This window comes from Hemiscyllium ocellatum, chromosome 9, assembly GCF_020745735.1.
Source record: "Hemiscyllium ocellatum isolate sHemOce1 chromosome 9, sHemOce1.pat.X.cur, whole genome shotgun sequence".
NCBI classification, from domain to species: Eukaryota; Metazoa; Chordata; class Chondrichthyes; order Orectolobiformes; family Hemiscylliidae; genus Hemiscyllium; species Hemiscyllium ocellatum.
The window spans coordinates 113,001,416-113,027,597 of NC_083409.1; the positions used below are offsets into that span (position 1 = coordinate 113,001,416).

The 26,182-nt window shown below is 43.2% G+C and overlaps 1 protein-coding gene across 1 annotated transcript in view; it reads right to left on the reverse strand.

Moving 5' to 3' along the window:
* The window catches only part of LOC132819201 (collagen alpha-1(XXIV) chain), a 429,304-nt gene that overhangs the window by 356,250 nt on the left and 46,872 nt on the right, over positions 1-26,182 (reverse strand). Inside the window, exon 2 of the mRNA XM_060830653.1 lies at positions 17,917-17,981. Within this exon, the coding sequence (XP_060686636.1) occupies positions 17,917-17,981 (65 nt within the window). The remainder of the gene's footprint in view (positions 1-17,916; positions 17,982-26,182) is intronic.

Genomic DNA, 26,182 nt, shown 5'->3' on the forward strand with positions numbered 1-26,182 from the left:
GCAAATAGCTTCATTTTATTTAGTCTCAAATACACCTTGATGCACCTCCCTACTTTTGTATACTCCTCCTTCCTCACAACCCTCTGAAATCTCTGCATTTTATCATTTCTGACTTCTGACCATTTCTGGTGTTGAACTTGTACAAGACTCTTTTAGATCTCAGTTAAAAAAAATCACACAACACCAAGTTATAGTCCAACAGGTTTAATTGGAAGCACACTAGCTTTCAGAGCGATGCTCCTTCATCCTCCACTATCACCTGATGAAGGAGCATCGCTCCGAAAGCTAGTGTGCTTCCAATTAAACCTGTTGGACTATAACCTGGTGTTGTGTGATTTTTAACTTTGTACACCCCAGTCCAACACTGGCATCTCCAAATCATGACTTTTAGATCTCAGCTGCAATACTGTGTCCAGTTGTCGCCACCACATTATAGGCCAGATGCAAATGTACTGGAGAAGCAATCTATAAGAATCCTGGGCAGGAGAAACTTCAGTGATGAGGATAGATTGAAAAGGTTGCATTGTTCTCCATGGAGATTTGATAGAGGTTTTCAAACTCACAAGCGAGTTGAACATTTTCCCACATTTATACTCTATTTTCCAACCAATTGCCCACTTCCTTAATCTTATCAGTAAAAGGAGAAACTGATCCCTTCTGAAGCTCGAGCAAGAGAGCATAAATTCAAAGTGATGAGCAAAAGAGGCAAGGATGTTATGAAAAAATACTTTTCCATCTAGTGAGTAGTTAGGGTGTGGAATGCACTGCTTAGAAATGTGGTGGAGGCAGGTTCACTTGAAGCATTCGAGAGGGAATTGGATGATTACTTAGATAGTAATGGTGTGCAGGGATGTGGGAAAAGACAGTAGGTTAGCACTAGGTAATAGAAGCAGTGTAGGTACAATGGGCCAAATGGCCATCTTCCGCTCCATAAGTTTTCCGTGATTCTGTGATGCTGGGTACCCTTCTCAGGACAGAGATGAGGAAAACATTCCTCACTCAGAGGCTAGTAAACCTATGGAATTGTCCACCACAGAAAGCTATGAGGCCATGTCACTGAATAGATTGAAGGAAGAGATTGATACATTTTTAGACTTTAAAGGCATCAAGGGTTATGTGGAGAAAGTGGAAATAGGGCAGTGAGATAGAGGATCAGCCATACTGGTATCGAATGGCAAAGGATGCTTGAAAGACCAAATGGTCTACTCCTGTGTCAGAACGAGTCTGTGACTGTGCATCTCATCCTTCTCTATCACTGCATCATAAGCTGCTATCATTTTGAAGCCCCAAACTCTGGAATTCCCTCTAAACCTCTCCACCTTATCCTTTCAACTCTCCTCCTATAAGATGCTTCTCAAAGCCTCTCTCTCTAATCAAGCTTTTAGTCACCTGTCTAAATGTCTCCTTCCATGGCCCAGCCTCAAACATTTCTTAGAATGATGCTCTGCTGAAACATCTTGGGATGTTTTTTAACTACAGAAAGGACGAGTTTATAAATGTCAGCTACTGCTATTACAATTATCATGATTCATTCATACATCAAAACTCTTCGGTTTTCATAGGTGTCGCTCTTCCATCCCAGTTAATCTTCCTTTCAGACTGAAGGTAGATGACGGCAATGGGCAGGGTTTTCAGGTAGAACACTCCCCAAAAAGTCAGTGAGGAACCGACCCTTGCAGTCAGTCAGCGACAGAGTTTCAGTTCCCCATGCAGTCGGACGTCCTCCCTCAGAGAAAGCTCGCAACCCAGTTTTAACATCACCAATGGCAGCATTGGCCAGGACTAGGCCTCCAAGCAATCCCAGATCCTAAATCCTGGAGTCCAGGATCAGGTGACTGTGAGGAGTGGGTCAGCTGGGCATCTGACAGAGGGTAGGAGAGGGGATGAGTATAGCATGACCTCACTGAAAATTAAAAAATTTACAAAGGCTGTGCTGGAGGCAGGTGGGAGTGCACCAGAGAGGGTGCATGATGGATTAATTTGGATATTGCCTGGGCTCAAAAGACTAGATAGACTAGGATTGATTTCCTTAGAGTGGCGAAGGCTGAAGGGGGTCAGTATTGAGAGATGCTCAGACATACTTCATCGAACAGGAGCTATCTTAATGCACCACCTTGACCTCCACTGTATGTCATTTCCCCTGGGAACATCCATTTGGAATAAGGGTGGCCTAAGGCAGGAGAGCAGCTTTCCAGCCAACACTGACACAATGGGTCAAATGGCACTCCTTAGGGCTAGAAATAGTGGTGCTTCCACGATCTTATCATAGAATCCCTACCGTGTGGAAACAAGCCCATCGGCCCAACAAGTCCACACCGACCCTCCGAAATCTAACCCAAGCCCATTCCCTTACACTATTATCCTATATTTGCCCCTGACTAGTACACCTAACCTACATATCCCTGGACACTATGGGCAACTTAGCATGACCAATTCACCCACCCTGCACATCTTTGGATTGTGGAGGGAAACCAGAGCACCCAGAGGAAACCACGGGGAGAATATGCAAACTCCATACAGACAGTCACCCAAGGCTGGAATCAAACCCAGGCCCCTGGTGCTGTGAGGCAGCAGTACTAGCCACTGAGCCACCTTGCTGACCCTTATAAACAATGTAAATTGATAACACCTAGACCTGTATTTGGTTAGCTTGGGTCCGTGTTTAATTGTTAAATTTGTTTCCCTAGTTATACCTTATTCTCCGTGTTCTATACAACTCAGACAGAAGTGTCGGCTTGATGACTGCATTATTATAATTGAAAGCATAAGGAAAGAAGACAGATGTCTGGAAAGGAATATGTCACCCTCAGCCAAAAGCACTTGCAGATTTTTATCGAGCAGATTTTTATCTCACTCACAAGTAACACCTGTATTTCTGGCAAACATCTGTAAACAATGTGAGGCCAGAAATGAAATCTCATCATACAATCAAAAGATTGGCTGCGTTGCATAAACAGAAATTAGTAAAGCCTTGAGGATTCATTCATGCTGTGTTTCTCTCCATCTTTAATGCTTGATGGTTAGCAAATGCTCTGCTAATACTTTCAAAGGCTTCCCAGTTTCTTCACAACAAATTTCATACCCACCAATTCCTAGCCACCCAGAGCATGAAAACATACAAGATAACTGCAGGGTTTACAGCACGTACTGTTATAATTGGGGATGTTAACCGAGCAATAGGAAGGGAGGCTCTGCCAATTTCCAGCTAATGCTCCTGAGAACAGCAATTCAAAGTCAAACTCCCCGGGATCTTGTCAAAGTTGCTGTATTTGAATTTTGAGAGGTCCTAAGATGGTGAATGACAGACCAGCTCATAGACACACAGAACGGATCACTGCAGCAGGGGTGGCCATGTCAGTGCTAGCCAGGAAGCTCTGGATCTGTAACCCTGTAGGTTACAATGGAACAAAGAACAAAGAAAATTTACAGTCCAGGAACAGGCCCTTCGGCACTCCAAGCCTGAGCTGATCCAAATGTACTGTTTAAAGCTGTCGGTCAATTCCGAAGCATCTGCATCCTTTTGCTACCCACCTACTCATGCATCTGTCCAGACACATCTTAAATGAATCTACTGTGCCTGCCTTTACCACCTCTGCTGGCAACATGTTCCAAACGCCCACCACCCTCTGTGTGAAGTACTTACCGTGTGTATCCCCCTTAAACTTTCCATCTCTCACCTTGAAAGCTTGCCCTCTCGTTATTGAATCCTTCATCCTGGGAAAAAGCTTGTGTCTATCCACCCGATGTTTCACCAAAACTTAGAGAACAGAGGAGACCATTCATGTGTGCACTGGTTCTATTCCCTAGTGCCAATCTCCTGCCTTTTCCCCAAGTCCCTGCACACCACTTCTACTCAAATAGTCATTCAGTTGTCTTCGAATTGGCCTCCACCACATTTCCAGGCATGCATTCCAGACTCTAACTACTTGCTGCATCTCATATCACTCTGGCCTCTTTTGAACATCACTTTAAGGCTATGCCCATTCGTGCTTGTTGCTTTTACAAGTATTAACATGCAGTCAGCTCTCTTAATTACTTGCTGCACCTGTGTGTACTAACCCTTGGTGAATCACGTAGTAAGTGACCCAGATCCCTCTGTATCTCTGAGCCATGTAATCTCTCACTAATTAGATAACATGCTGTTTTATTGCTCTACCTGCCAAAATGGACAATTTCACATTTTCCTCACATTCTACTCCATCTGGTAGATCTTTTTCCCATTCACTTAACCTATCTATATCCCTCTGCAGCTTAATTATGTCCTATTCACCTATCCAGACATGATATACGGACAACGTTAGGGCAGTTGACAATTTGAAACAGGAAACTTCAATAAACCAGGATTTAAATTTCCTGCAATATCAACCCTATCAACTCTGTCCATCCCATTCATCATTTTTCAAGCCCCCATCAGAGCTCCTCTCAGCCTTTTTTTCTCCAGGGAGAACCGTCGAAACCTTTTCAATGAGATTGTCTCATTGAAGTTTCTCATAAGGAGAGATTGAGTAAACTGGGACTACATCCATTGGGATTTCAAAGAATGAGGGGGTTCTTATGAAAACACACAAAATTATAAAGGGAATAGATAAGATAGAAGCAGAGGGCTTGTTTCCACTGGTGGTTGTAACTAGAACTAACTGGGCAATAGCCTCAAAATAAGGGGGAGCAGGTTTATGATGAAGTTGAGGTGGAACTTCTTCACCCAAAGGTTGTGAATCTGTGGGATTCCCCAGACAATTGAGGCTATCTCATTGAATGTTTTTAAGACAAAGATAGATAGAGTTTTGAACAGTAAGGGAATTAAGGGTTATGGTGAGCAGGTGGGTAAGGGGAGCTGAGGCCATGAAAGGTCAGCCATGATCTTATTGACTGGTGGAGCAGGCTTGATGGTCCGGATGGAGTACTCTTGCTCCTAGCACTTATGTTCTCACTCCTAGAACCATTTTTATAAATCTCATTGCAGGACTTGATGGCCTTGGAAAATCTGCTCAAACTGTGGCTGAACATGTTGACTAGCTTCAAACTACTTTCTCAAGCGTCAGGCTGGTGACCTATTCTGACAGCATCTGGCAATTGAAACAGTCATAAGCTCGTGTTCTGCTGGCCTTGTGGATTTCTTAGGGAGGGAGAGAGAGTGATATATATATATAGAGAGAGAGAATCACTCACTTGAGTAACAACTTGATATTCCTATTTCAATCTTGGGGGTGGGAGTTGAACCCACAACTTTCTAACTCAGAATTAAGGTGCTACCAGCTGTGGCCACCGTTGATATTGCAGGAAGTTTGAATCCCGGTTTATTGAAATGTCCCATTTCAAATTACCAACTGCCCTAATGGTGTGTCTACATCATGTCTAGGCATAACAAAACTGCAAAGGGATATAGATAGGTTAAGTGAATGAGAAAAATATCTAACAAATGGACTAGAATGTGAGGAAAACGTGACGTTGTCCATTTTGGCAGGTAGAGCAATAAAGAAGCATGTGATCTAATTAGTGAGAGATTACATGGCTCGGGGATACAGAGGGAGCTGGGTCACTTACTGCATGAATCACCAAGGGTTAGTACACAGGTGTCACAAATAATTACGAAAGCTAACAAAGGTTTGTCATATATTATGAGGGGAGTTGAATTAAGATGAAAGATATTGGGTATTATAAAGGGAGACACTAGTGAAAGACCACATCTGGAGTACTGTGTACAGTATTAGAACCTTATTTAATGAGGGATATACATGTGTTGGCAATCGGTCAAAGACTAATAGCTGGAATGAGTGGGTTGTCTAATGAGGAAAGGCGAGACAGAATAGGCTTGTATCCACTGGACATTAGAAGAGTAAGGAGGTAATTTGATTAAACATGTAATACCCTGCTGGAACTCGACCATGTCGATGTGGGAGAATCTAGAACAAGGAGGCTCTGTTTAAAAACAAAGTGTTGCCCAGTTGAAACAGAGATGAGGAGAATTTCATTTTTTTTAAAACAGAGGTTCATAAGCCTTTCAAACTTTCTTACTCAAAAGATAATGAAAACAGAGCATTTCTAAGGTTGAGGTAAATAGATTCCTGCTAAGCAGTGATGTGCAAGATTATTGGTGTAGGTGGAACTTAAAATGTGGAGTATTCTGATTATCGAATAGGGGAGCAGGCTCGGGGGCTGAGTATTTTGTCATTCGTGGGACATGGGCATCACTGGCAAGGCTGACTTTTATTGTCCCATCCTTAATGACTCAGAGGACAGCTATGAGTCAGCCACATTGATGTGAGTTGGGAGTCACATGGATGCCAGACCAGGAAAGGATGTCAAATTACTAAACCAGTTAGATTTTCACAACAATCAACAGCAGTTACATGGATGCCATTAGACCAGATTTTTATTCCAGAGTAAATTTTTAATTCAGATTATGCAAACCCCTGGTTACACCCCACTTGAGCAGATCTGGAGATTACACCTTGGGAGGGATAGATTGGCTTTGGAGGGAGGAGTACAATGTGGATTTTCAAGAATGATACAAAAACAGAAACTGAGAGTTCTGAGGAAGGGTCACTGGACATGAACTCTGATTTCTCTCCATAGACCCTACTGAGCTTTACCAGCAATTTCTGTATTTGTTTATGATTTACAGCACTCACAGTTCTTTCAGTTTTTATTTACAAGAATGACAAGTGGACTTCAGAGGTTAGGTTATGAGGAGATGTTACAGAAATGAGGCCCGTTTTCTCTAGAATTTAGAAGGTTAAGGAGTGATCTGATCAAAGTGTACAAGATATTAACAGGAAAAGGGTAGATAGAGATAAACCATTCCCACTGGTTGGGGATTTTAGAACTAGGGGCATAGTCTGAGAATTAGCGCTAGACTGTTCAGGAGAGATGTTAGGAAGCACTTCCACACACAAAGGGTGGGAGAGGTTTGGAGCTTTGTCCCACAGATGACAGTGGATGCTGGATCAGTCCTTAATTTTAAATTTGACATTGATAAGATATTAAAGAATATGGTCCAAAGGTAGATATATGGACTTGCGCCACAGATCAGCCATGATCTCATTGAATGGTAGAACAGGCTTGAGGGCCTGAATGGCCTAATCCTACTCCTATGTTCCTAACATTCCTTTTAAGCTGCGGAGCTGGAGATTCTGTGATGACCTTGCTGTTTGCTGAGGTCGCTACTACACACAGCTCTGCACAGCAGGAATAAAACAGAGAACATGAGTGTAGACTGTACCTCAACTACCTTTTGCTCTCCAGCAGTCAAGTCAGGTTCAAATCCACAGCTGCTGGGTGTTACAGAGAAACACAGAAACTAGGAACAGGAGGCCATTTGGCCCTTCAGGACTATTCCACCATTCTATCTATTTACAGCTGACCATCTGACTCAGTCCCCTGTTGCCACTTAGAACAAAGAACAAAGAAAATTTACAGCCCAGGAACAGGCCATTCATCCCTCCAAGCCTGAGCCGATCCAAATCTACTGTCTAAACCTATCACTCAACTCCTAAGGATCTGTATCCCTCTCCTCCCCACCTACTCATGCATCTGTCCAGACACACCTTAAATGAATCTACCGTGCCTGCCTCTACTACCTCTGCTGGCAACGCATTCCAGGCACCTAACACCCTCTGTGTAAAGTACTTGCTGCGTGTATGCCCCTTAAATCTTTCACCTCTCACCTTGAATGTGTGACCTCTCGTTATTGATCCCTTCACCCTGGGAAAAAGTTTATCTCTACTTTTTCCCCAAAACCTTTGAGCTCTTTAAGAACTATATCTACCTCCTCCTCGAAAACAATATTTTGGCCTCAACCACTTTCTGTGGCAAAGAATTTGACAAACTCCCCACTCTCTGGGTGAAGTAATTTTTCCTTATCTCAGTCCTAAATGACCTGCCTTGTATCCTTGTACTGTGACCCCATGGTTCTGGACTCCTCCATCATTAGGAATATCCTTTCCTCCTTTACCTTGTTTAGACCGTATAGAATTTTATATTGCTACGAGATCCCCCCTCATTTTGTTAAACTTCAGTAAATACAGCCTTAACCGATCCAATTTCTCTTCATACATTATTCCTGCCACCCCTGGAATCAGTCTGATAAACCTTTGTTGCACTATATAGAATGGACAGCCAGAGACTTTTTTCCCAGGACAGAAATGGCTATCATGAGGGGACATAATTTTAAGGTGATCAGAGGAAAGTTTAGGGGAGATGTCAGAGGTAGGTTCTTTACACAGAGAGTGATGGGTGCGTGGAATGCACTACCAGGGGTGGGAATAGAGCCAGAGGCATTAAGGGCATTTAAGCAACTCTTGGATAGGCACATGGTTAATAGTAAAATGAAGGGTATGTAGGTTAGTTTGATATTAGAGTAGGATAAAAGGTCAGCACAACATTGAGGGCTGAAGGGCCTGTACTGCGCTGTGCTGTACTGTTCTATATTCTATCGCCCTCCATCGCCCAAACATCCTTTCTCAAATAAGGAGCCCAAACTTGCACAAAATATCCCACTGTTATGCGTTAACAACATCTAACTTTCCACATCCTAACCCAGTCCTTCAAATGTTTGGAATGTTTCCGTGTAGCGAAGAGAAGAATTCTGTGTAAACCTGTGAGTATAATGGTACCTGTCTCACTGGGGAAAAGATTCCTCGGGGGAATGTGGTTTCGCTCCCAGTGAGATCAGAAATGCTCGAAAAGAAAGGCTTATACCTTTCAAGCACAAACCTCAGCCCATCAGAAAACATGTTCCCTCATGATGAAAACCACTGAACTGAAACAGGGGATTGGGTTTTCATGGAGTCTCCCCAGCTCCACGGATGGTTATAAATGGAAGACAGGAACCGATTCCAGGATTCCCTCTCCAATTCCAGGCCTACCTCCAACTTCCACAGCATGGGAAAAGCCATTTCCATGCCCTGGTATACAGGCCTGGCTGCCTCCTTTGTGGGGATAGGCATGTCATAGTCACCTTGTTTCACATGGAGATGGGTTGGCTTTCCAAGGTTTCCCCGGGGACCCTGCAGTATTCTGGACTCAATATCGAGGTCAACAACTTTAGGGGCTGAGCTCTCCCATATCCTTACCCCAAATCCTCCCACACCAGGCCTTGTTATCACAGGCTGCTACTACACACTACCCATTGCTAGTTGTTAGCACCCTCCCAGCCAGATCGTTATCTGCTCCTTGTCTGTCTAACTGTTCTCCCTCTTTGGGCTCCATTCCCACCTATCATTTACTCCTTATGCCCTCCCCCGCCCTATCATCTGCATATAAACCAACATTTTCCTGGCTACCATCAGTTCTGAGGAAGGGTCACTCAACCCAAAACGTTAATTCTGATTTCTCTCCACAGGTGCTGCCAAACCTGCTAAAGTTTCCAGCAATTTCTGGTTTCGGTCATTATTCATGGCAGCTCAGAGGGATCATACATCCATTGAACAAAGAACAAAGAAGATTTACAGCCCAGGAATAGGTCCTTCAAGCCTGAGCCGATCCAAATGTACTGTCTAAATCTATCGGTCAATTCCTAAGCATCTGTATCCCTCTGCTCCCCACCTACTCATGCATCTGTCCAGACACATCTTAAATGAATCTACCATGCCTGCCTCTACCACCTTTGCTGGCAACATGTTCCAGATGCCCACCACCCTCTGTGTGAAGTACATGCCACATGTATCCTCCTTAAACTTTCCACCTCTCACCTTGAAAGCATGACCTCCCATTATTGAATCCTTCACTCTGGGAAAAAGCTTGTCTCTATCCACTCTGTCTATGCCCTTCATGATTTTGTAAACCTCATCAGGTCCCCCCCCTCAATCCCCTTTTTCTAATGAAAATAAACCTAACCTACTCAACCTCTTGTGTAGATAATTTCAAAGGATTGTGCTTATTCCATCATCCCGTTCTAACACATGGCCCTCCCCCTCCACTCCATGCTCCCCCAGCCATTCCAATGGCTCGTCACACTCCATACCAACTTATGTTACCCATTTACACTCAATAGCCCCTCATACCTTCCACACCAACTCACATCATTTCCATGTCCATTTATGCAATATGCACTCTGTGAATGAGCATTAGAGTCCAATGGTACAAGTGGAAAAGCTTATTAATATTCCAGCCATTCACAGTTTTCTTTAAAAATCCTGTGGTTTATATTGGAGTGTCAATTAACCTGACCTTTAAACTGTAAATAGTAGAAAGTACAAACCCTTCCTCGTCTTCAGAATATGAACGTTGAGTCATTGGCATTGACTGTGAATGAAATCCCAAACAGGGTTATCCATGCTGCTGCTGCCATTGCCTCCAATCACTGGGAGGCTGCCACCACTGTGTGTGCGGGCCACTCTTGCTAACAACTAACCCGCCAAGGGAAAGAAAAACAACATAAAAAAATAAAAAGAGCAGAAGTGAAAAGAAAAAGAATAAAGCAGATGGGAGTGAATGAGCCCCAGGCTAGAGCCCACACACAGCCCTGGTACCCCACCGCCATCTTGGAACCATGAGAGAAGAAGCTGTCAATCAAGCAATGTATTCTCTTGGGTGCACCTATAGGATGGCAGGACTCAGTAAGAAAGCATACTGAACATTGGTGTTTTTCTCCACAATCCAAGTCAAAGTGGGACCAGTTATATCGCTTTTTGTAAATGATGGAATGTGGGTATTATTGGTTAGGTCAGCATTTATTGCCCATTACTAATTACGCAGAGTGTGGTTAAGCATCTTATGGATTCCAGACCAGGTAAGGATGGCAGATTTCCTTCCCTAAAAGACATTAGTGAACCAGATGCTGACATGGACTGATGGTCTGAACAGCATCTCCTTCTGTGCTGTATCATTTCATGATTGTATTATTCTAGGTCCCCATGGTCACAGTTAGCAGCTGCGCCTTTTCAAAATGAGTACATCCCCGTGACAGTACAACCAATCTACTTCATGAAGCCTCAAGTGGAACTGAAGAAGACGCTCCACAAACTTGCCTGCTATTGATCCTGGACATCCATCTTTTTTTGCTCAGAATCTTATCTTGTCATTAGCGGTTTCAACAGGGAACCCAACAGTATAGATTTCCCTGCTGTGATCCATATTGAGCTGATGAAAACAAGCATTTACTTTCCCAGTTAAACACTGTCCAGACTGGGAATTCAACAGTGAGTTAAAGGAGCAGTGTTATTACTGCATGACATTAAAAAACACAGGTTTGAGCTTAACATATCATGCAGTAAGAAGACTCTGCTGGATTTGTAGCAAATAGGAATTTGAACCACCATGGAAAATTACATCTGCTGATTCACAGGATAAGGATCTTGTTGTTGAATGGTTCTGACAGATCAAGAGGGATTGAATTGTAACTTATCCCAGTACACAATGAAATATTCCTGGGAGGTTTCTAAATTTTGACTTGTTTTCTTACTTTTTCTCTGCAGAGTCTTTCTTTTCTCGCCATTACTTCTCTTTCTGGAATGGATTTGGCTCTAATTCAAGCTCTCTCCTCTCTTGCACATCTGTTTCTATCCATAAGTTTCATGAGCTAAGGATCTCGACAACTGGTGACATCATGCACTGAGGTGGATGTTGCGGTTCCTCTCAGTACATCTCACCTCCTACTGCCAGCAACGGCCATAGCACAAGAGACAAAGAGCTGAGGGTAAAAATCCAACTCACTGATATCTGGGGCCAACAATGTGAAGCCAATCTACTGCCAAACCTTCCTGTGACCTGTTAGCACATCCAACGTATACCTCGTACTGAGGTATAGCTTAGATTTCCATCACACCATAAGAAATAGACACAGGGGGAGGCTGTTCACCCCTCAAGCCTGCTCCACCATTCAATAGGATCATCGAATATTCCTCATGTCCACTTTCCTCCACTCTCCCAGTAACCCTTGATTCACCTACAAACCAAGAATCTCTATCTCTCACTCCCAGCTTTAAATATACACAAGGACTCTGCCCCTACAGCTCTCTGTAACTAGAAGTTCCAAAGACTCACAATCCCCAGAAAGAAGTAATTCGTCCTCATCTCAGTCTGAAATCGGTGCCCCTTTATTCTGAGACTATGCCCTCTAGTCCAGACTCCTCCATAAGAGGAAACACTTTCTCAACATTGACCCTGTCAAGCCCCTTAACGACCCGAGATGTTTCAATGAGATCACCTTTCACCCTTCTAAACTCCAGGGAGGAGAATCCCAAACTGTTTGGCCTTTGTTCACATGACAATCCCTCCATCCTGGGAAATCATCCTAGCGAACCTTCCCTGAAGTGCTTCCAATTAAATAAGGGGACCAAATCTGCTCACAGTACTCCACATGTGGGTCTCCCCAGTTCCTTCTACAGGCGCAGTAAGACTTATACTCCAAACACTTTGAAATAAAGGACAACAATCTATGAGCCTTCCTGATCTTCTGCTACCCCTGGATGCTAGCTTTCTATGTTGTTTGAACAGTACACCCAAGTCCCTTTGTTTTGCAGCTTTCTGCAGCTTTTCTCCATTTAAATTGTTTTCCTTTGTTTTGTGTTTTCCTTTCCAAAATGGCCAACTTCTGACAGTACAGGCAAAAAGTCATCTCCTATACTGTATGATTCTACAGATATAGAGGCAGGCAGATGTTCAGTGTAGAAACAGAACCTTTTGTCCAACTTGTCCATGCTGACCAGATATTCTAAATTAATCTAGTCCCATGTGGCAGCATTTGGTCCATATCCTTCCAAGCCCTTCCTATTCACATACCCATCCAGATGCCTTTTAAATGGTGTAATTGTACCAGTCTCCACCACGTCCTTTGGCAGCTCATTCCGTATACGCACCACCCTCTGAAAAGTTGTCCCTTAGGTCCCTTTCATATAGAGTCATGGGGATGTACAACACAGAAACAGTCCCTTCGATCTAACTCATCCATGCTGACCAGATATCCCAACCCAATCTAGTCCCACCTGCCAACACCTGCCCCATATCCCTCCAAACCCTTCCTATTCATATACCCATCCAGATGCCTTTTAAATGTTGTAATTGTACCAGCCTCCACCACTTCCTCTGGCAGCTAATTCCATACACATACCACCCTCTGTGTGAAAACGTTGCCCCTTAGGTCTCTTTTATATCTTTCCCCTCCCACCCTAAACATATGCCCTCTAGTTCTGGACTCCTCCACCCCAGAGAAAATACTTTGCCTATTTACCCTATCCATGCCTCTTGTGATTTTATAAACCTCTATAAAGTCACCCCTCGGCCTCCGATGTTCCAGGGAAAACAGCCCCAGCCTGTTCAGCCTCTCCCTGTAGCTCAGATCCTCCAACCTTGACAACAGCCTTGTAAATCTTTTCTGAACCCTTTCAAGTTTCACCACATCTTTCTGATAGGAAGGAGACCAAAATTGCACGCAATATTCCAACAGTGGCCTAACTAATGTCCTGTACAGCCACAACATGACCTCCCAACTCCTGCACTCAATACTCTGACCAATAAAGGAAAGCATACCAAACACCTTCTTCACTATCCTATCTACCTGCGACTCCATTTTCAAGGAGTTATGAACCTGCACTCCAAGGTCTCTTTGTTCAGCAATACTCCCTAGGACCTTACCATTAAGTGTCTAAGTCCTGCTAAGATTTGCTTTCCCAAAATGCAACATCTCATATTTATCTAAATTAAACTCCATCTGCCACTCCTCAGCCCATTGGCCCATTTGATCAAGATTTTGTTGTAATCTGAAGTAACCTTCTTCACTGTCCACTACACCTCCAATTTTGGTATCATCTGAAAACTTACTAACTGTACCTCTTATGCTCACATCCAAATCATTTACATAAATGATGAAAAGTAGTGGACCCAGCACTGATCCTTGTGGCACTCCACTGGTCACAGGCCTCCAGTCTGAAAAACAACCCTCCACCACCACCCTCTTCTACCTTTGAGCCAGTTCTGTATCCAAATGGCTAGTTCTCCCTGTATTCAGTGAGATCTAACCTTGCTAACCGGTCTCCCATGGGGAATCTTGTCAAACACCTTACTGAAGTCCATATAGATCACATCTACCACTCTGCCTTCATCAATCCTCTTTGTTAATTCTTCAAAAAACAAAGTTTGTGAGACATGATTTCCCATGCACACAGCCATGTTGACTATCCCTAATCAGTCCTTGCCTTTCCAAATACATGTACATCCTGTTCCTCAGGATTCTCTCCATCAATTTGCCCACCACTGAGGTCAGGCTCACCGGTCTATAATTCCCTGGCTTGTCTTTACCGCTCTTCTTAAACAGTGTCACCATGTTTGCCAACCTCCAGTCTTCCGGCACCTCACCTGTGACTATTTATGATGTAAATATCTCAGTCAGAGGCCCACCAATCACTTCCCTAGCTTCCCACAGAGTTCTAGGGTACACCTGATCAGGTCCTGGGGATTCATCCACTTTTTTGCATTTCAAGACATCTAGCACTTCCTCCTCTGTAATATGGACATTTTTCAAGATGTCACCATCTATTTCCCTACATTCTATATCTTCCATGTCTTTTTTCACAGTAAACCCTGATGCAAAATACTCATTTAATATCTCTCCCAGCTCCTGCGGGTCCACATAAAGGCCGCCTTGCTGATCTTTGAGGACCCCTATTCTCTTCCTAGTTACATTTTTGCACTTAATGCATTTCTAAAAACCCTTTGGATTCTCCTTAATCTATTTGCCAAAGCAATCTCATGTCCCCGTTTTGACCTCCTGATTTCTCTCTTAAATAAACTCCTACTGCCTTTATACTCTTCTAAGGATTCACTTGATCTATCCTGTCTATACCTGACATATGCTTCCTTCTTTTTCTTAACTAAAGCCTCAATTTCTTTAGTCATCCAGCATTCCCTATACCTACCAGCCTTTCCTTTCACCCTAACAGGAATATATTTATTCTGGACTCTCGTTATCTCATTTCTGAAGGCTTCCCATTTTCTAGCCGTCCCTTTACCTGCGAACATCTGCCTCCAATCAGCTTTTGAAAGTTCTTGCCTTATACCTGCAAAATTGGCCTTTCTTCAATTTAAAACTTCCACTTTTAGATCTGGTCTATCCTTTTCCATCACTATTTTAAATCCAATAGAATTATGGTCACTGGACCCAAAGTGCTCCCCCACCGACACCTCAGTCACCTGCCCTGCCTTATTTCCCAAGAGTAGGTCAAGTTTTGCATCTTCTTGAGTAGGCACATCCACATACTGAATCAGAAAATTTTCTTGTACACACTTAGCAAATTCCTCTCCATCTAAACCCTTAACACTATGGCAATCCCAATCTATCCTTGGAAAGTTAAAATCCCCTACCATAATCACCTTATTATTCTTACAGATAACTGAGATCTCCTTACAAATTCCTTTCTCAATTTTCCTCTGACTATTAAGGGGTCTGTAGTACAATCCCAATAAGTTGATTATCCCTTCTTATTTCTCAGTTCCACCCAAATAACATCCCTGGATGTACTTCCAAGAATATCTTCCCTCAGCACAGCTGTAATACTGTCCCTTATCAAAAATGCCACTCCCCCTCCTCTCTTGCCTCCCTTTCTATTCTTCCTGTAGCATTTGTATCCTGGAACATTAAGCTACCAGTCCTGTCCATCCCTGAGCCATGTTTCTGTAATTGCTATGATATCCCAGTCCCATGTTCCTAACCATGCCCTGAGCTGATCTGCCTTCCCTGTTATGCCTCTTGCATTGAAATAAATGCAGTTTAATTTATCAGTCCTAACTTTGTTCTCTGCTTTCTCCCTGCCTGCCCTGACTGTTTGACTCGCTTCTGTTCTCAATTGTACCAGTCTCAGATTGATATCTTTCCTCACTAGCTCCCTGGGTCCCATCCCCCCACTTTACTAGTTTAAATCCTCCTGAGCAGCTCTAGCAAATCTCCCTGCCAGTATATTAGTCCCCTTCCAATTCAGGTGCAATCCATCCTTCTTGTAAAGGTCACTTCTACCCCAAAACAGCTTCCGATGATCCAAAAATGTGAATCCTTCTCCCATACACCAGCTCCTCAGCCCTGCATTCATCTGCTCTATCCTCCTATTCCTGCCCTCACTAGCTCGTAGCACTGGGAGTAATCCAGATATTACTACTCTCGAGGACCTCCATTTTTAAATTCCTGCCTAACTCTCTGTAATCACCCTTCAGAATCTCAACCTTTTCCCTTCCAATGTCATTGGTTCCAATACGTACAATGACCTCCTGCTGGCCCCTCTCCCCCCGTGAGAACATTCTGCACCCTCTCTGAGACATCCTTGATCCTGGCACCATAGAAACAACACACCATTCTGCTTTTTTTCTGCTGGTCACAGAAACATCTGTCTCTGCCTCTGACTAGAGAGTACCCTAACACAATCAACCGCTTGGAACCCGACATACCTCTCATTACATTAGAGCCAGATGCAATACCAGAAACTTGGTTATTCGTGCTACATTCCCCTGAGAATCCATCACCTCCTACATTTTCCAAAACAGCATACTTATTTGAAGTGGGGATAGCCACAGAAGACTCCCGCACTACCTGCCAACCTCTCTTACCTTTCCTGGAGTTAACCCTCTATGTGACTGTATCTGAGACGTCCCCCCCTTTCCTATAACTGACATCCATCACATCCCTTTGCTATCGTAGATTCCTCATTGCCTCTAACTGCCTCTCCACCTGATCCATTCGATCTGATAGGATTCACAATCAACAGGATTTATTGCAGATATAATCCTCAGTAACCCAGAAACTCTCCCTAAGCTCCCACACCCGACAAGAAGAGCATGTCACTCTACTCAGGGCCATTTTTGCTTCTTTCAATCTACAGACCCAGAAAATAGCACAATCTTATTCCTCTGCAAAACACTGCTCCAGGTTAAATTAATACTTCTGGCTAATATTTTAAGTTTAATCAAGAGACATAGCTCAATATAACATAATCAAAAGAGAACCCACACGACTCACTACTGCAGACTTATTTTAAGGCTATGCTTAGAATCTACTTATCTGTTTCTGTGCTGTGACCTCTCCCAAACAGGTTTCTCCAAGATCAGTTGTGAATTCAAACAGCAAAGGCAGTAACTGCTAACTCTGTCAGTTGACAGTGCGGGTTTCTTTCTCTCTCTCTCTCTCTCTCTCTCCTGCACTGACCTCACCATGTGCTTCCTTTGTCTGCTTCTCTCCCTTTTAAAAGTGCTGTTGTTTGGACTTTTTTTTTCTCTTCAAAGTTCCAAAACAATGCAACAGCATATAAAACAGTAATTGCTGCTCCTGGAATTCAAGTAAATCACCTCCAGCACCTAAAATACCTCAAAAAAAGGAGCAGCTGTTACAGCCAGAAATGTTTCCCATCTCCATCTTGGATTACCCAGAATCCTTATCTTTCCCCTCTCACCCTAAACCTATGCTCTCCACTTTTGGACTCCCCACCCTGGGGATACTTTGTCTAACTATCCTATCCAAGCCTCACATGATTTTATAAACTTCTGTAAGGTCACCCCTCAGCCTCCAATGCTCCAGGGAAAATAGCCCCAGCCGATTCAGCTCAAACTCCTCAGTCCAGGCAACATCCTTGTAAATCTTTTGTGAAGCCTTTCAAGTTTCACAACATCCTCCCTTGAGCAAGGAGACCAGAGTTGAATACAGTATTCCAAAAGTTCTTGGGAATTCAAAATTTCCTACATTATACTCCATTTTCCAATTCTGTGCCCACATGTTGAAGCCTTCTGACAGAGATACAGAACACATGCTGTAAAGGTGACAGTTTAACACATGGAACGCTTTGGCATGTTGGAGACAAAAATTCTTTCAAGTATTTTTTGCAGATAATGTAAATAATTACAGCAAGTCTTCAAGATGAAGGTTGCAAGCTGTTGATTTGAGGCAGGAAACGCTTCCCTACAGCATGGCAGGAGATGTCAATAGAAATGTAATCTTACCTTGGATGTGGGTTGGTGCAATTCCAGCCGTCAAACATATTGTTACCAAGAAAAGGAGGGATTTCCTGGAGAGAAATAAACTCCAGATTAGTCAATCTTAAAAGTTGCTTTGAAGTCTGCAGTTTTTCGCAGCGGTAAGTATTTTTGACAGAGAATTTTACAATAACCGATCATGTAGCCCATCAATTCTATGCGAGGGTTTATACTTCACGTAAGTCACCCTCACCATTCCCCAAGCATTTAACTTTTCTGCTCCTAACAGTCATGCAATGTATTTATTTCTCCCTCATGTTCCAATCCATCCATTCATGTGTATCCATCTCAGCTGCTATAAGCACTCTCGGCCGCTCACTCCTGCACATTCTAATCACTCTTTGCAGCTCTTGATTTAATTGCATTTCATTGCATGAGAATTAGATTCCACGCTAAGTAACCTGAAACAGAAACAGAAATTGCTGGAGAAACTCAGCCGGTCTGGCAGCATCTGTGGAGATCAATCACAGTTAATGTTTTGGGTCCAGTGACGCTTCCTCAGAACTTGATACATGATTGGCTGTGAGATTGAAGTTCAATCAAAACTTGTGCCAATAAAAAACACAAATAACACACAGTGGTTAGCACTGCTGCCTCACAGCGCCAGAGACTTGGGTTCAATTCCTGCCTCAGGCGACTGTGTGGAGTTTGCACATTCTCCCCGTGTCTGCGTGGGTTTCCTCCGGGTGCTCCAGTTTCCTCCCACAATCCACAGGTTAGGTGCTAAATTGCCTGTAGTATTAGGTGAAGGGGTAAATGTAGGGGAATGGGTCTGGGTAGGTGGTGGGTTGGTGTGGACTTGTTGGGCCAAAGGGCCTGTTTCCACACTGTAAGTAACCTAAAAAAAAGTAATCTAAAATAAATCAGCTGATCACTAGTTAAGGGGTGACACGCAGTAAAAGAATGATTGCAGTCTGTTTGAGAACATGATCAGACATTGAATCTCTTTAGAGACATCTTGTCGCCCATCATGGTTCACATGTTTGTACTGCACCCTACATGATATCTATTTGTTTACAAAGTAGATCAATAAAGATTTGTCCATCAGTCGTTAATGACTTAATTCAATGTTCTTAATTATGGAAATACCGGAAATGTGAACGATGTGAAAAGAAAAGAATGACGAGAGTTAAATTAGAGCCAATCAAGGATAATAGTGGGAAGTTGTGTGTGGAGTCAGAGGAGATAGGGGAAGCACTAAATAAATATTTTTCGACAGTGTTCACTATAGAAAATGAAAATGTTGGCAAGGAAGATACAGAGATACTTGCATCTAGACTAGAAGAGATTGAGGTTCACAAGGAAGAGGTATTAGAAATACTGCAGAGTGTGAAAACAGACAAGTCCCCTGGGCCAGATGGGATCTATCCTAGGATCCTCTGGGAAGCAAGGGAAGAGATTGCCGAGCCTTTGGCATTGATCTTCAAATCATCATTCTCTACAGGAATAGTGCCAGAGGACTGGAGGATAGCAAATGTGGTTCCCTTGTTCAAAAAGGGTAGTAGAGACAACCCTGGTAATTACAGACCAGTGAGTCTCACTTCAGTTGTTGCTAAAGTGTTGGAAAAGGTTACAAGAGATAGGGTTTATAACCATCTAGAAAAGAATAATCTGATCAGGGACAGTCAGTACGGTTTTGTGAAGGGTAGGTCATGCCTAACAAATCTTATTGTGCTTTTTGACAAAGTGACCAAATAGGTAGATGAGAGTTAACCGGTTGATGTGGTGTATATGGATTTCAGCAAGGCGTTCAATTAGGTTCCCCATAGTAGGCTATTATACAAAATGGGGAGGAATGGAATTGTGGGAGACATAGCAGTTTGCTGAAAGAAAACAGAGGGTTGTAGTTGATGGAACATGTTCATCTTGGTGTCCAGTTACTAGCGGTGTACCGCAAGGGTCGGTGTTGGGACCACTGCTGTTCGTCATTTTTATAAATGACCTGAATGAGGGCTTAGAAGAGTGGGTTAGTAAATTTGCGGACGACACTAAGGTCGGTGGAGTTGTGGATAGTGACAAAGGATGTAGTAGGTTGCAGAGAGACATAGATAGGATGCAGAACTGGGCTGAGAGGTGGCAAATGGAGTTTAATGTGCACAAGTGTGAGGTGATACATTTTGGATGGAGTAATCGGAATGCAAAGTACTGGGCTAATGGTAAGATTCTTGGGAGTGCAGATGAGCAGAGAGATCTCGGTGTCTATGTACACAGATCCCTGAAAGTTGCCACCCAGATTGACAGGGTTGTTAAGAAGGCATACAGTGTTTTGGCCTTTATTAATAGAGGGATTAAGTTCCAGAACCAGGAGGTTATGCTGCAGCTATATAAGCTCTGGTACAGCCACACTTGGAGTATTGTGTACAGTTCTGGTCACCGCATTATGAGAAGGATGTGGAAGCTTTGGAAAGGGTGCAGAGATTTACTAGGATGTTGCCTGGTATGGAAGGAGTGTCTTATGAGGAAAGGCTGAGGGCCTTGAGGCTGTTCTCGTAAGAGAGAAGAAGGTTAAGAGGTAACTTAATAGAGACATACAAGATAATCAGAGTGTTAGATAGGGTGGTTAGAGAGAGCTTTTTCCAAGTATGGGACAGCAAACGCGAGGGGACACAACTTTAAATTGAGGGGTGATAGATATAGGACAGATGTCAGAGGTAGTTTCTTTACTCAGAGAGTAGTAAGGATATGGAATGCTTTGCCTGCAACGGTAGTAGATTGCCAAGTTTAAGTGTACTTAAGTCGTCATTGGACAGGCATATGGGCGTACATGGAATGGTGTAGGTGGGATGGGCTTCAGATTGGTATGACAGGTCGGCGCAACATCGAGGTCCGAAGGGCCTGTACTGCGCTGTAATGTTCTATGTTCTATTGATGGTCAAGGATCATCCAATCAGGTAACCAGTGTCTGCTTTCTGAAGATCTGTGGAAGGATGGGAATTGAATGATGTTGAGTGCCTAATGGGAGAGCAAGGTGATTGACTCCGGGGAGGCACTGGCATTGTAGTCATGTCAACAGACTAGCAAGGAAGCAATGGGAAGTGTCTAAGGTCAAACATTTAATTTTTTCAGGAATGAGTTAGATATAGTTCTTTGGGCTAAAGGATATGGGGAGAAAGTGTAAACAGGGGAATGAATTAAATGGTCAGTCATGATGATGTTGAACGGTGGAGCAGGATCAAAGGACCAAATGGCCGAATTCTACTCCTTTTATCTATGTTTCAATTTTGTTTACCCAGACAGTGCAAGAATGTGGCTGTCCTTACCCAGGGAGTGGTCAAGATGAATTATATCCATACCTTTAAGGGAAAGCTGGATAAACACATGAAGCAGAAAGGAATAGAAGGCTCTGGTGAAAGGCTGAGATGGAGAAGGAGTGAGAGGACTTCCACATGGTATAGATCTCTAGCACAGAGCTGCTGAGCAGCATGCTGTGATTGCTTGACCTCTCCATTTAATTCTCTATGAAGATTCGCCGAAAGATTTGAAAAGCAAGATCATCTGCTATTCATCAGTCATGCTTTAGTCTTAGAATCATAGACTCCCTACAGTGTGGAAACAGGCCATTCAGCCCAACAAGTCCACGCCAACCCTCCGAAGAGCAACCCACCTACATCCATTCCCCTACACATCCCTGAACACTATGGGCAATTTAGCCTGGCCAATTAATCTAACCTGCACATCTTTGGATTGTGGGAGGAAACCAGAGCAAACCCACGTAGATACAGGGAGAATGTGCAAACTCCACACAGTCAGTCACCCGACGCTGGAATTGAACCCAGGTCCCTGGTGCTGTGTGGCAGCAGTGCTAACCACACAGTCACCGTGCTACCCCAGTGCCATTGGCATACAACTTGCCAATGTATGTTTAGGATTTCCCATAACACACAACTTCAACTCCTCAACAGGCTCAAAGTATGAAATGTTGTTCACCTCACAACATGATCCTGGTTTTAAAATTCACTTCCAATTGATTTCGAGCCATTGTGGGACATGTCAAAGACAGGCAGAATCTACCAATCCAGAAACTGTTGTCTATCGGCATTTTAAAATAAAATGGCCATTCCACCGAATGATTAGTATTTAACACAGAACTGCTTTAGGGCTTCATTTGTAAATATTTTCACTGGCTTTAGATTAAGAAGTCTGAACTTAGACATTCTTGAATAATAGTAAAATATTTCAGTTGTCGAAAAGTGTGGCACTGGAAAAGCACAGCAGGTCAGGCAGCATCCGAGGAACAGGAGAATCGACGTTTCAGGCATAAGCCATTCATCAGGAAGTAAATAAAATATTTCAGGGAGAAAGTGAGGACTGCAGATGCTGGAGATCAGAGCTGAAAGTGTGTTGCTGGAAAAGCGCAGCAGGTCAGGCAGCATCCAAGAAACAGGAGAGTCGATATTTCGGGCTTGAGCCCTACTTCAGGAATCCTGATGAAGAGCTCATGCCCGAAATGTCGACTCTCCTGCTCCTTGGATGCTGTCTGACCTGCTGCGCTTTTCCAGCAACACATTTTCAGAATAAAATATTTCAGTCTTGTTCACAGAATAAACAATAATGGGAGATTGGTTTTGCGTGTTCAACTTTAAGTAATTTTTTTCTGGTGAGCTAAGGCTTCATTAATGCCTAACAACATTTCTGGCCCCAAAACATTTACATTTACATTTACATGTGTGGAGTTTCATTCCTTTAGATTTTAGTTTTCGCTGAAGAGAAATAAAAACAGAAAAGCTTCTTTTTTAACTTTTCATTTCTATCTGTTTTACCTTTCTTGTATAAACCTATGTTTCCCTTTTTCTCATACCTACTTTCCATTGAATTAAATATTTAAACCGGGACTGAAAATTAGATTACTATTCATCAGAATATAAGACGCAGGGGTAGGAGTCTATATGACCATAAGATGTAGGAACATGGAAGATTAAGAAGGCTATAGCCTTGTGGCATTATCATTAGATTGTTGATCCAGCTAATGCCCTGGGGACCCAGGTTCTAAATCCTCCCATGGTCGATGGTGCAATTTGAATTCAATGAAATCAGATCGGGAATGAAAAGTTGAATAATGACCACAAGTCCTTTTGTGGATTGTCAGGAAAAAATGCCATCTGGTTTGCTAATGTCCTTTAGAGAGACAAACTACTATCCTTGCCTGGTAAAAAAACAAGGACTGCAGATGCTGGAAACCAGAGTCTAGGTTAGAGTGGTGCTGGAAAAGCACAGCAGGTCAGGCAGCATCCAAGGAGCAGGAAAATCGACGTTTTGGGCAAAAGCCCTTCATCAGGGATAGAGCTTCTGGTCCGGCCTACATGTGACTCCAGACCCACATGTTATGGTTAACTCTACACTATCCTCTGAACAATTATGGATGGGCAGAAAATGCTGGCCTAGCCAGCGACGCTGTCATGCTGTGAAGGAATTATAAAAACAATAAAATGTAGTAAATTCTGCCTGCTCCACCATCCAATCATGGCTGCTACATTTCACAAGCCCATTCTCCTACCTTCTCCCCATAGCCCTTGATCTCCTCACTGATCAAGAACCTATCTGTCTTAAATATAATCAATGACATGGCTTCCACAGCTCTCTGCAACAATGAGTTCCACAATGTTAGCACCCTCTGGCTGAAGGAATTTTTCCTCATTGGCCGTTCGGCCCCTCAAGCTTGCTCCACCATTCAATAAGATCAGGACTAATTCTGTGAGTCGTTTTCCCTCACTATTCCCATATATCTGAATTCCCTTTAGTACCCAGCCGGTTACTGATCACTTCTTGAATATATACAACAGCTCAGCATCCACAGCTCTCCAAGGTCGGGATTTCCAAAGATACACTACCCTCTGAATCAACACATTTCCCTTCAGTTCCATCCAAAAAAGCTACCCCTGTATTCTGAGTCTTTACTCCTGGGTCTAAGAAGAAAGAACAAAGAAAATTTACAGTCCAGGGAACAGGCCCTTCGGCTCTCGAAGCCTGAGCCGATCCAAATGTACCATCTAAACCTGTCACCCAATTCCTAAACATCTGTATCCCTCTGCTCCTCACTAACACATTCATCTGTTCAGACACATCTTAAATGAATCCACTGTGCCTGCCTCTACCACCTTTGCTGGCAGCACATTCCAGATGCCCACCACCCTCTGTGTGAAGTACTTACCGCATGTATCCCCCTTAAACCTTTCACCTCTCCTCCTTGAAAGTGTGACCTCTCATTACGGAATCCTTCACCCTGGGAAAAAGCTTATCTCTATCCACCCTGTCTATACCCTTCATGATTTTGTAAACCTCAATCAGGTTCCCCCTCAATCTCCTTTTTTCTAATGAAAACAAATCTAACCTACTCAACCTCTCTTCATAGCTAGCACCTTCCATACCAGGCAACATCCTCGTAAACCTTCTCTGCACCCTCTCCAAAATGTCCACATCCGTTTGGTAATGTGGTTACCAGAACTGGGCTGAGAAATGGCAGATGGAGTTCAACCTGGATAAATGCGAAGTGATGCATTTTGGAAGGTGGAACTTGAATGCTGAATATAGGATTAAAGACAGGATTCTTGGCAGTGTGGAGGAACAGAGGGATCTGGATGTGCAAGTACATAGATCCCTCAAAGTTGCCACACAAGTGGATAGGGTTGTTAAGAAAGCATATGGTGTTTTGGCTTTCATTAACAGGGAGATCGAGTTTAAGAACCATGAAGTTTTGCTACAGCTCTACAAGTCCCTGGTGAGACCACACTTGGAATATTGTGTCCAGTTCTGTCGCCCTACTATAGGAAAGATACAGAGGCTTTGGAGAGAGTGCAAAGAAGGTTTACCAGGATGCTGCCTGGACTGGAGGGTTTGTCTTATGAAGAAAGGTTGAATAAGCTCAGAGTTTTCTCTCTGGAGAGAAGGAGGAAGAGAGGTGACCTGATCGAGGTGTACAAAATAATGAGTGGAATAGCTAGAATTAATTGCCAGAGATGTTTCCCCAGGGCAGGATTGACTGGTACGGGAAGTCATAGTTTGAAGATCTTAGGAGGAAGGTATAAAGGAGACATCAGAGGTAGGTTCTTTATGCAGAGAGTTGTGAATGCATGGAAAGCGTTGCCAGCTGTGGTGGTGGAAGCAGAGTCATTAGGGACATTAAAGCGACTGCTGGACATGCACATGGATAGCAGTGAGTTGAGGGGTGCGTAGGTTAAGTTACTATATTTTACATCGGGATTAAACCTTGGCACAACATCATGGGCCTTAAGGCCTGTTCTGTGCTGTACTTTTATATGTCCTATGTTTTAAGTTCTAGAACTGTACACAGTATTCTAAATGTGGCCGAACCAACGTCCTGCACAATTTTAACATGACTTACCGGTTCTTATATTCAATACCCCATCCGATGAAGGCAAGCATACTATTGGCCTTCTTGACCACTCTATCCACCTGTGCAGCTACCTTCAGGGTAGAAAGGACCCATACTCCCAGAGCTCTCCGCTCATCAACTTTTCCCAAGGCTCTTCCATTCACTGTATAATGCGCTCTAGAATTAGACTTCCCAAATGCATCACCTCACATTTGTGTGGATTGAACTCCATCTGCCACTTTTCCGCCCAACTCTCCAGTCAATCTATATTCTTCTGTATTCTTTGACAGTCCCTTATGCTTTCTGCTACTCCACCAATCTTCATGTCATCTTCAAACTTGCTGATCATACCAACAGTGCCCTCTTCCAGATCATTGATGTGGTTCTAAATTCCTCAGCTATAAGAAAGAGCCTCACATCATCCTCACTATCTGCTTCTTTAAGAATATTATGTTTCACTTCAATTAATGCAGATTCCCTTGAACTCCAGGCAATATAGATTGGCCTGGCGCATTCAACTTCTCTTCACAGAGCAATCCTTTTATCCCAGGATCCAGTCTAATGAATCATCAGTGCATTCGCTCTTGAACAAGTATGTTCTTCCTTCGGTAAAGAGCCCGAAACACGACAAAGCTCTTGAGCTGTGGTCTCACCAAAGCTCTATATAATTGAATTGATGCCTAGCTCCACTTCCTTTGCATGAAAAGCCAGCAAATGATATGCTTCCTAACTGCATGGTGGTCCTACATAAAACCACAGACTATTTTAGGTGATTTTATTTTCCTAACTTTGTGGGAGATAATCTCTACCATTAACATTGGCACACATCCTTTACATCTTAAAGTCCTCTTGCTGGAATACACATCCATTAAAATCATGTCCAGAGGGAGCAGGAATGTTGGT